Source organism: Amborella trichopoda, chromosome 5 (genome assembly GCF_054954075.1).
Source record: "Amborella trichopoda isolate Santa Cruz 75 chromosome 5, AtrichopodaSantaCruz75HAP2 v2.0, whole genome shotgun sequence".
Taxonomy (NCBI): domain Eukaryota; kingdom Viridiplantae; phylum Streptophyta; class Magnoliopsida; order Amborellales; family Amborellaceae; genus Amborella; species Amborella trichopoda.
In genome coordinates this window covers 16,072,715-16,084,916 of record NC_142340.1, presented here as the reverse complement: position 1 = coordinate 16,084,916, position 12,202 = coordinate 16,072,715, and the positions used below count along the sequence as shown (strand labels likewise).

At 41.9% G+C, this 12,202-nt stretch overlaps 1 protein-coding gene across 1 annotated transcript in view; it reads left to right on the top strand.

Moving 5' to 3' along the window:
• The window catches only part of LOC148781992 (uncharacterized), a gene marked incomplete at its 5' end in the record, with an annotated part of 51,732 nt that extends 40,323 nt beyond the window's left edge, over nt 1-11,409 (top strand). The window contains 5 exons of the mRNA XM_088866251.1: nt 2,133-2,192; nt 2,292-2,852; nt 9,576-9,695; nt 9,992-10,108; nt 11,072-11,409. Coding sequence (XP_088722377.1) covers nt 2,133-2,192; nt 2,292-2,852; nt 9,576-9,695; nt 9,992-10,108; nt 11,072-11,164 — 951 coding nt within the window. The remainder of the gene's footprint in view (nt 1-2,132; nt 2,193-2,291; nt 2,853-9,575; nt 9,696-9,991; nt 10,109-11,071) is intronic.
• Nucleotides 11,410-12,202: the final 793 nt, after the last annotated feature.

Below are 12,202 nucleotides of genomic sequence, written 5' to 3'. Positions count from 1 at the left end.
CTCGTTCCTGCTAGGGCCCAACCTGCTTGCTCCAAAGCTTGGCTCTCATTCATTCCCCCCAAGACTTGAGTCTTCTCATGGCTGGCCATCGTCCTCAGGGCTCTCACTGTTGACCAACTCCAGCAAAGAGGCATCCCTCTCCCCTATAGATGCATTACGTGTAGGGAGGACGAGGAGACCAATGATCAACTCTTCCTCCACTGCGCTGTACAGCATACGATCTGTGGGGATCCATTCTCAGGCTCCCTTGGTACCCCAGATCTTCACCTCCCTCCATCCCCATCCTTGGTCCACCACTGGGATCCTCCTATGGAAAGTGTCAGTGGCCGCTACCCTCTGGGTCATCTGGATAGAGAAAAATCACTGTATTTTCTGTGGGACCAGATCCAGCCTGAATGACGTGAGAAGCCGCATTCTCTCCCTTGTCGTTTTCTGGGCTTCAAATGACGGCCCTTTCAAGCCTTTCAGCTCCTCCAATTTTCTTCACAACTGGAATGAGATTCTTCAACTGAGGCCATCTAGCATTTCTAGGGGATCTCTATGGAGGCCGCCCGAGATAGGGCAATCCAAATTAAACTTTGATAGCAGTTCACTCTGCAACCCAGGCCTGGCGGTCATAGATGGAATTTTTAGGAATTATTTAGGCAAATCCGTCTCCTATTCCTTCCTAATTGGCTTAGCCGACTCCACCACGGCTGAATCTCTTGCTCTCCTAGAGGGCCTCAATCTGTTCAACATCAACTGGGGGCCAAATTTGATCATCGAAGGAGACTCAAGGGATGTTATCTCGTACAGCTTGTCTGTGGAGTCTCCTTCACATCTTTGATTAAATCCACCATCTCTGCAGCAATCTCAATGTTCTTGGAATCACATATGGAGGGAAGTAAACTCTGAAGCCGACTATCTTGCGAGATCAGGAGCCGCTCTTAACCCTTGAAGGACCCCCAATCAGGCGAATCTCCCCCACTGCAGTTTTTTGGATGCAGTCCTTTTTTGTAAATTTTTGTGCACACACATGGCCTTTAACGTCACCAGCCCGTATTTTTTGCTTGGCGGGCTACTTTGACTTGTTGTTCTGTGCACTCCTCTGGGAGCAATACAAGTTAACTTTCTTCTTCAAAAAAAAAAAAATCATCAAAACAACGTTTTTTTGATGGATTTTTGTGGTGCACCTGAATTCTACATTTTAAGGTTGCATCTTCCATATATATATATATATATATCAAACTGTGTAAACTTTTAGTTTTGTTAAAAATTTCCTATATTTTATGTATCTTTATTGAAAGAGCACTCCTATTGCACTCCCCAACTTAGGAGCTTCTTGCTGTTGATGATCACTATCATGTAGACCATAGTGTTCAGAATATTTTAAAAAGACTCACTCGGAACAGGACTTGACATAGCCTTGATCTGACAACTCGGTCAAACTTTGCTGATTCTGAAGAGAATAGGCTATGTTTCATTTAACCTTGTCCTTCCAGGGTTCAAGGGAAGTCCTAGTTGAATCACCATGTTTTTAAACTGTGGTGTTTGGTGTACTACTAATAATTTGATAATTCTAATAATTTCCAAACAGTGAAATGTTGGATGAATATCATTGGCCAATGATTCTTAAGAATCATGCACCAATGGCATTGATGGATGAAGTTCGTTGATTTCATCCATAAATGAAGTTTGTTAACTTCATCCAAGAAAACATTCATGAATGAAGTTTTTCTCATCTTCTTTTGTAGTTATCTGATTCTATTTATTTTTATATTTGTACTATTGCTTCATTAGATACTATTAGAATAATAGATATCTGGTTTGCAGTCTTCCAAAAAAAAAAAAAACAGAACATCTGGGATATGACCCAAAAAAAGAAAAAAAAGAAAAAAAAGAAAAAAAATGATAGATATATCTGGGTTACTATATCAATGGGAAATTAGTTATTTATTGTAAACAGTTTTGTTTATATCATGTTAGAAATAGTGTAGCATGCATATAGTACCCATGCTAACAATGTAGTTCAGTGTTAACTGTATAGGATATATATGAGACGGTGAACATATTACTTCTGGGTACCTAGCACTATGTACCTGTCTTCAATGTAATTGCTAATGCTGATGGAGTTTGTGGTTTTCTTGCTTCAGGGGACTTACCAACATCATAAAGAGCTCAAGGCTGCACAGGGGATTAAGATTACTGCACAGGTGAGGTGTCATGCACAAAGTGTATTGAGATTTTCATATTGATCTTTTCTGTATATTAGTTTTAAAATATGTAGTTCTTTGGTTTGTTTTCATTTGTAGGGCCTTGAGCATGCTATTGCTGGGACCCAGCTTTATGTGGTGGGGCCTGATGATGATTTGGAAGACATCAAGGATGAAGCAATGCAGGATATGAAGACAGTTATGAACAAGATAGATAAGAGTGGAGAGGGTGTTTGTGTGCAATCATCGACTTTGGGTTCATTGGAGGCATTGTTGGAGTTCTTGAAAAGCCCAGCTGTGAACATTCCCGTGAGCGGTATAAGCATAGGCCCTGTGCATAAGAAGGATGTCATGAGAGCCAGTGTTATGCTTGAGAGAAAAAAGAAGGAATATGCTACCATTTTGGCATTTGATGTCAAGGTAACTCCTGAGGCTCAGGAGCTTGCAGAAGAGACTGGTGTGACCATTTTTACAGCAGATATTATTTATCACCTATTTGATCAATTTAAGGCTTACATTGATAACCTTAAGGAAGATAAAAAGAAGGAATCTGCAGATGAGGCGATATTCCCATGTGTTCTCAAGATAATGCCAAATTGTGTCTTCAACAAGAAGGATCCAATTATAGTCGGTGTTGAGATACTTGAAGGCATTGCAAAGGTATTTTTACACTGATCCTCACGTAGATCAACTTTTGAGTAGTTTACCTTACTGAACCCAGATTCTAAGCCCAAGATTTGAACATTAAATGTGAATGTTTTTCATTGATGTCATCTGAAAAGCGGCCCTTTTTTTTTTTAACCTTTTTGTGTTCTAAAATGCGGTTATTTCAAGGTTCTTAGGACACATTCTGGTGACTAAGAACATATTGACACAGGCAGAGACATTCTTCCCAATGCTTCATGTGTGTGCTTGCATGCATGTGGAAATACACTCATGCAGCTAGATAGATAGATGAATGTAGACGATCAGAAAAAAAAAAAGATTAGTAGATGGACATATGTAATTTATTCTTGTTGGGGGAGAGTAGTCATGCATGCTTGTGACATGCCTTATCCTATGGGTTATAGCATACTACTCTGACATATCTTAAAATATGACATGCCAGCTAATGACTAAAACCCTGGTCCTTTAGATGAAATGAGCAATTCCTTCCAAATTTTTCGTGTTGTACAAGGAATGGCCCTGCTAACAATATATTTCTGATGGTGAAACAATGCAGCCTCCAATCTCAAAAAGAACGATTTTTTTTTTTATCTTGATCATCAAGAGAAATTCATAATTGACTTTTTTGTTCTTGTTTCTTGTACGATGGCCGTGCTATTTATTTTTTTGATCAAATTAATCACATAATTTGTTAAACAGTTTTTAGATCATTGAGCATTATTAGGCCTTTTTGGGAAGGCTGCACGAGGTACTAGCATTAGCTGCAGAACTCCCATTGGAGCCATACAATGGTGTTGGAAAGGGGAGGGGAACCCTTTCCAACTAGAATGGAAAATGATTATTATTTGCAGCATTTTTGCGTGTTAGCATAGATGCATTTGGGGTGGAAAATCATAGCCCATTGATTGCCAAGGCTGTATCGTTGAAGCTGTCTTTTAATCCCCCATCCCCCTTGTTCCCCCAACACCCCCAATTGAATAAAAAATGGATTTACATGTAAAAATCACATCTTTAAATGGTCAATACAGATCTCTCTATTTCTAAATAGCTCCTTATGATGTTCAGTTTGTGGACTCCTCGTGCAGAGGAATCAGCAATTTCATTGGTATTTCCTCAAACACCTGGTGGAGCCTTCATGGGACCCCTTTTCCTGGCTAATCCACCCAGCTACTTTGATTGAATTCCCCTGTATGACTACGTCTGTTCATCTAGTACCAATGCATTTTAAACCCATGATCAAAGCTCCAGCCTCTGCTTCAGTGGAGTTCCCTCTTTATTGAGGCCCCAAATGGGCCATGTGTATTCTTCCCTACTGTTCTCTAAGTACCCCACCAGCACATGCAGTCCTGGGTTATTCTTTTGGTTACGAACAAATTTTAATTTCATACGAAATTTGGGTGGAGATACCAGCCTGTACTTATTATTATTATTATTATTATTTTAATATGTTGACTGTATTAAACTTAAAAGGAGTACAGAAAGTATGAAGAGCGGGGGCAGGATACCCACAGACAGGTTCCACCAAAAAAATAGGCAACCCACAAACGGGTTGCCTGTACAGAACCATGGGTATGCCAAAAAAGCTTTACATGAATCGAGTTAATATATCGATTCCAATCTGTGATAGCAGACTGAGCTAAGGTTCCCTAGAGGTGTCTCAGGTTGGCATTAGACAAGGTAGCGGCTGCCTTTGCCAGAGAATCAGCCTCACCATTTGCTTCTCTACAAACGTGATTTCACGAGATGTGTACATTCCTTGTGAGATGACAGATTTCTTCGAAAGTACTTTCCAGCCTCCAAGGCCAAGGGGCAGTGCATAAGGCCCAAGCTATAACACTGTAAGAGTCGCTTTCAATGGTAACATACTACCCGCAGCTAGTATGTAACACACTGAGGCCTTCCCGGAGGGCAGAGGCCTCTGCAGTAGTTGAGTCAGAGACACCAATGGGAATAGAAAAGGAGCAAAGGGTATTGCTGTTGTGGTCGCTGAACAAGCCACCTATGCCTGCAAGGCCTGGATTTCCGAGAGGGCACCCGTCAAAGTTGAGTTTGATGTGGCCTCCTTTAGGTGGTCTCCACAGGGAAGAGCAGGGGGGCCTTTGAGGTTTGAAGGAGAGGATGGGAGTCCAGCTGTGTGGGAAATCAGAGTGGCAAAGATTTCTGAAGTGTTTGTGGTGGGTGGCGCATAAGATGATAGATTCTCTAATATTTTCTACTACTGCATTCAAAGAGGATGACTGACTTTGAAATATTCTTGCCTTTCTCTCAGTACAGATAGTCCAAAGAGTGGCAGCCACTGAACCCTGCTACAGCATTGTGCCGGCCTTAGGCCATGGGGTTGAGAAAGTAGAGCTGATGAGATGTGGCACATCAGGTGGTGTGGTCCACTGCCGTTGGAATAGCTGAAGGATGTTAGCCCAAATAGCTGAGGCGAACTTGCAGTGGATGAAGAGGTGGGCATTGGTCTCCTCATCTTCAGCGCACATGATGCATCTGTTTGGGATTTGTAGACCCCTTCTATGTAATTGATCCACGGTAACGGCTCTCTCGGACCCAGGTATCCAATTGAAAAATTGTATCCTGGGGGGGGGGGGACCAAAGGGATCCAAACTTCGTTTACGATAGAAGTGGGGCAGACAGGGGGGCTTCTGGGATGAGCTAGAGAAGAGTAGAAGGAGGCCACCGAGAAGGAATCCGAGTGGTTGCGGTCCAAATGAGGCTGCTTTGGCCCTGGAGGGGCAAGAAGACATAATTTAGAGTATTGGAGAGGGCTGTGAAATCCTGAAATTCTGGATCCGAGAGTGGTCTTCTGAGGATGGGGCACAACACCCTCCTATTACCCATCAGCTGAAACTGGGATTCCACTGTTGTGTTTAAGTCACAGGCCAGCAAGAAAAGTCTAGGGTAGAGATCTTTAAGGGGTGCATTCTCCAGCCAAGTATCGATCCAGAAGAGAGTTTTGTCGCCCTGCCTAGGCCTGTACCTGATCTTGGACAGAAAGTGTGGGTAAGAATGCAGTAAAGATTTCCATATCCCCGAGGAGTTTCTATGGGCTTGTCGGGAGGGGACCCATGAAGGGTCGGAACTGCGGTATTTTGAATTGATCACCTCCTGCCACAGGTGGTTGCTTTGGGTAGCTAAGCTCCACCAAGGAAGGTTATTCTCTTTGAGGGTTCTAATGCCTAGCCCCCTTAGAGATTTAGGTTTGCATACATTCTGCCAAGATATTAAATGGATCTTCCTATCCCCATTGGTGGACCACAAAAACTTTCTAATTAGCTGCTCCAGATGGGGCCACCGAGGCTAGCATATGGAATCGCGACATCTGAAAAATGGGGGTACTCGAGAGGGTGGCTTTTATTAAAGTAAGGCAGCCAGCAGGAGAAAGGAATCTGCCTTTCCACCCTGCGAATCTACAGCCATATCCATCAATGATATGGCTCCATAGATTCAGTCTAGGCTTTGGTATGCAAAGGGGCAGTCCCAGATATGAGGATGGCAGATGCTCCGAGGAGCAACCCCAGATTGAAGCAAAGTTCCTCACGATTGAGGGGTCCAAGGCCTCACCACTCATCTTAGATTTGACCTTATTGACCTTAAGGCCTGTGGTCATCTCAAAAATCTTGAGGAAAACATGAAGTGTTGAGTTGTGCTTGTGACGCCTCACAAAATAAAAAGGTATCATCGGCGTATTGTAAGTGAGTAATCAGCGGTCTTGAATGGCTGATTTTGAATCCTGTGAGCAAGCCGTCCTGGTAAACACGAGAGATAGACCTACTGAAGATTTCAGCCACAATTGCAAACAAAAAGGGGGAAAGAGATCCGGATGTCCTTGGCGGAGTCTCCTAGAGGATGGGAAGAAACCTTTGGGAGAGCCGTTGAGAAGAATGGAGAAGTTTGGGCCTGAAATGCAACCTTTGATCCAATCTCTCCATTGACTACCGAAGGCCACGCGAGGGAGATTCTCGTCAAGGATGGACCAATCAACATGGTCATAGGCTTTCTCCCAATCAAGTTTAATGATTAAACCAGGTAGCTTGGCACGATGCTGAGAGTGGATAGCCTCATGGGCAACGAATGCTCCATCGAGAATTTGACGCTCTTTAGCGAAAGCTCCATGAGTTGGCGAGATCACCGAGCTGAGAACCTCTCTCAATCTCAAAGCGAGCACTTTGGCGAGCTATTGATCAAGCTAATAGGTCTAAAATATTTTAGTTCTTCCGCACCCTCGACTTTAGGAATGAGTACAATGAAAATAGCATTCATTGCACGATGAATGATTCCTCTAGAATGGAATTCATGGAAGAAAGCAAGGATATCCTCTTTTATGGATTCCCAAAAAATCTTAAAAATAGCGATTGGGAATCCGTCAGGGCCCGGGGCTCGATCTTGGCCAAGATCTAATATTTCCTTTAAGATCTCAGACTCTCCAAATGGCCTCTCAAGCCAGCCAGCAAAGGTGGGAGAGATGGTTAGGAAAGAAAGATCTTCCAATAGGGTCTAGGGCCTCGGGATGCCTCAAAAAGTTTCTGGAAATGATAAGTGATTATAGCTTCGATCAAAGGAGGTTGATCAATCACAGTATCTCCCACTCTAATCTGAGTGATGGTATTATCCCTTCTTCTACAATTGGCTATTTTGTGAAAAATGCCGGTATTGAGGTCACCATGCTTAAGCCATTTCACTCTAGACTGCTGGGCCCAAAAAATTTCCTATTTCTTTAAGAGAAGTTGGAGTCGAACTTGGCGTTGGATCGGAGAAATCTCTCGCTTTAAGCAAGAGGACGACGCTCCTCTGTAGAGTCCCACAATTGGATTGAATGGAGAAGAGAAGCCTTTTGGGACTGGAAGTTTCTTGGCAGAAGGCCACTCCAAGTTTTAAGACAACCTTTAAGGCATTGAAGCTTCTTTTGGAGCCGAAACCCTACCCATCTGTGGACTTGGATAGAGAAAGAGGTCCACCAAATGCGAAAAAGGTTACAGAAGTTATCCTCCTCTAACCAAGCCAGCTCAAACCTGAAGGGCTTGGACAATCGAGGGCTGGAATGATGTCTAACAAGATAGGGCAATGATCCGAAGTGGGCTTAGGGAGGGCTAGGGAATGTGAATCAGGAAATTCGGCATCCCAATCCAAAGAGATAAGAAAACGATCAAGTTTTGAAAGAGTGGGGTTGATAGAGTGGTCTGACCAGGTGAAAGAGGCTCCCTGGAGGGCGAGGTTAATCAGTTCTAACCTAGAGAGCAGATCATAGAAATCTGACATAGATTGCGAGACTGTCTAGTTAGAATTTTTCTCGAATGACCATCTTGTAGATTTGAAATCTCTGCCAATGCACCAACAGTGTGGAGGGGCCAGGGCCTCAAGGTTAAGTTCTTCCCAGAAACGGGGTCTAGTCAATGAAGAGTTGGGACCGTATACTGCAGTGAATTTCCAGGGAAAAGAGTGGGAAATTCTCGAGAGGGAAATGGAAACTGAAAATTCGCCAACTCTAGAAGATAACAAGTTGTGAAGGGTTGGATCCCAGATGACTCAGATGCCACGTGATGCCCCTTGAGCATCTAAGGCCACCCATTGGCAGGGTCTAGACCCCCATACCTGCCGAATGAGGGAGAGGGAAGGCCCAGGGAGTTTAGTTTCAACCAGGTCTAAAACGGAGGGGGAATGAAAGGAAGCAAAATTGTGGACGTGCCTGCACTTACGGGGGTCCCCCAATCCCTGTACTTGTTAAATTGCTTCTCATAATGGCCTCCCACTGATTCTCAAAATCTGTGTGCAGTATTCCCAAAACTTTCTTGCGTGTTGCCTAATAGTCTTGTAACGACCCTATTATGTTAGTTTTATCCTTGAGGGGCCTGCTAATTCATTCACTCCAAAAATCCCACTTGACTGTAGAAGCTTAGAATTGCCAACCTCCACATGATGTGTCTTTCTTTAAGGTGTTGGGTGGAATGCCATTGACCAAGGAACACCTTGTTACACACATAGCAGTATAGCACCTGATGGCAATGTCCAGTCCTACTCTTTAAATGGTCTATTGGGAGCACATTGTTAAGGCACACTAGCCAGGTGAGGGTGTACGCTGTTTGGGGGCCTAGGAACAACCTAAAGCTTTTGAGTCACATCGTCCTATTCTGTCGTCATGTCAAGATTTCTACAGAGATTTTACTGAAAGAGCACCATGCACTATAGGTTGTCAAGTTTTTTCGGCAGATAGAAGAATCCATAGAAGAATCCATCCACCTCCTGCAACATTTCGGTTAGTGGTTCTATTTCATATTTGACATGTCTCCTTACTGCTTAGAGTTGGCATTCGTACTACAACAATGCCCACATCCCTCTGCTGATTGTTATACAGTCGCATCTTGGTCTGTGCAATCATACTGTACAGGGTGCCTAGGCTACACCTAGGCCAGCTTGGCAGGCGCCTAATGGGCCCTTTCCCAAGGGAGGGTGCTTAGGGCCTCAACTTCAAAAACATATCCAATGTTTTCTAGTTTTTATTATTACAATATGGACCATCTCTCTTTTCTGTACAGTGTGTACACATCACTCATATGTTTGCTACCCAAACGTGAAGTTTGTAATCTTGAACACTGAAGCTTACCTCGACTGCTACCTTGGCCCCAATATGCTATTGTTATGAAAGCATTTCCTCATTTTAGTTATCCTTCACGTAAGAATATTGAGCAACTTGTTAATGTTTTTACCCATTTTCAGGTTGGTACTCCAATCTGTATTCCTTCAAGGGATTTCGTTGGCATTGGGAAAATTGCATCCCTAGAGGCAAATCATAAAGAACTTCAGATTGCTAAGAAGGGCGAAAAGGTGGCTGTAAAGGTATGTATAGTATGTCCAAGCAGTGGTTTTAATGATAGTTATAATCTTTTTTTTTTTTGGGTGGGCAAGTTATAGTTCTTTAGCCAATACAAAAAAGAGTATGTCAGCATGGTTTGTTTTTGGGACAAATTGGAAGCTTGAAATCCACGCAAACTGGATGTGATTGAACACTTCTTGTATCTCTGGAGGAAAATGATGAACATTAATAGAGTTTTGTATTTTATATATGTTAAGGCATGGTTAGTAGTACTTGTAATTTTCTTTTATGAATAAATCAATGACTTTTCTTTGCCTAGATTGTTGGGAATCCTGAGGAAAGCCAGAAGATGTTTGGGCGGCACTTTGACATGGAGGATGAGTTTGTTAGCCACATCTCAAGGAGATCCATCGACATACTGAAAGAGAACTACAGGGTAAGTTATGATGTTATTTCCCTTTTCTAAAAAAAAGGCTTCCATTGCTATGTTTTGCAAGAACATGAGTAGGTATAAGTATTTTCTCTGGAGGCTTGTACCTGTCCTCATATAACATGGATGAATATGTCAGACTCATGATGTAAACTAAAATGTGATTATTAGGGGTGTTTGTTTTTGCTGGTTGGAAATTGGACTCTTGTCATGCAATCATATGCTTTAAAGAGATGTTAATCCATGCATTTCTTATTGGATTTTTATAGTTTGGTCTTTCATTGTTATTCTTATCATCAGCACACAATCAATCATCATCTTGATTCAATGCAGTGGTCCTTTACAGAAAACAGTTGATGTCAATTGCTTGATGTTATAATTGAAAAGCAAATAGCTTAGATCTTTGAAATTTGCTATGAGATGATAATTGCATTTATTCCTCTAAGAAAAGTTATGAAAAGCAGCATTCATTAATGAGTTCATGTTTATTGCTTGTTCACTGGGATTTCTATGTCCCATTTTAAAACTTCATTCCTTTATGCTTTGCAGGAGGATTTGTCCCTTGATGAGTGGAAGCTGGTTGTAAAGCTGAAAACTCTTTTCAAGATACAGTAACATGATAATGAGAGATACAATCTAGCTTGCAGCTGCAACAAGGATGGCCTCTGTTTAACCCCCACTCAGATGGAGTTTGTCAGAGAAATTTTGCGTATGACCCTTACGGATCACACTTATGCATGTGTGAGAGAGAGAGAGAGAGAGAGAGTGAGAGAGAGATGTACGCTATATAATACACAATTACGATACAAATAAAATGATGAGATAAGAAGACATTAAATTGTTTCTTGCAACTTAGCCACAGTTCAACTTTAAAATTGCTGTTAGTAACATTTTATTTTCAGAGCATTAACTTTCAGTGAGTGGTTATAATCTATTTATTTATTTACTTATTTTTGTTTTTATTCTCAGGATTGGAGGACTTACCGCTCATACTTCTTGGGTTCATCAGTTACCATCCTAAGGGTGTCTTTTGTTTATTACATTTTTTTGCTGCTTTTATGAGTACCTTTTTGTAATTTTTATGAAATGGAGGGAGCCTCAATTTTGTAATTTCTTTTTTGCCCTTTTGTTTTAAGTTTTAACAAATAAAGGCGATAGTGTTTGTAACATGGCCGTTTTGGTGCGGCTTTATTTGTTGATGAAAGATTTTTCTCTTGCCGCTATTTTATTTTACCTGTTCAGTTGATTATTTAGTGTGGGAACTTGTAAGAGATATCGAGTAAAGTTACCTTGTTTCCAGAGTGTAATCGTTGATATTGGACAGAAAGCATGTTCTTTTTTTAATTAAGGTAGCCTTTTTTGCATTATTAGGGAAAAACTTTTTGTTTGTGATCAGTGAAACCATAAAAAATAACCAAATCCGATTATCAAAGTTGTAAATTAAGACAGCCAGAAGACTTTGAATCTACTTCAATAAAATTGGACGCTTAAAGAAGTCTTGTATAGGAGCTCCTTTCAACAACTGTCACAATTCGGATTCCTTATTCCTTGCTATCTGCATTATGGAGCCTCAATGTGAGACTTCTTGCAAAGCTTTTCAACAGGCACCGAGTCGTTGAGGATAGGGCTTGCAAAGGGGCAGGCCAGCTAAAATGGGTAGGGCCTAGCTTGGCCTGACCAAGGCCCTAGGTTTTGAGGGCCGGGGACGGGCCACCCAGCCCATTGCCACCCCTAGTCAAGGATCGATGCTGATTCAACCTAATGATCCAGGGTGACTATATTTTAACAAAGAAACTAAAAACAAGAGCTAAAAATTGAGGCTATTTTGGGGCGTGCACACACCCCCCACCATACACATGGCTGCATGCATCCACAAAAAAAGATTATATAACTATCATTCAGTGAAGATATACTACTGTTAGAGGCGCACCGTGTGCATGTTCGCACAAAAGATGAGATGCTGACCATATTAGATGATCTGCATCACTAAAATTCTGGGCCATTAATCCACATATTAGTTCTGTAGGAAATCGCTTGTTGATTAGGTATAACATTAAGCTTAATCGTCAAGTGCCTGTGTGCATGTGCCCACACAAGTGC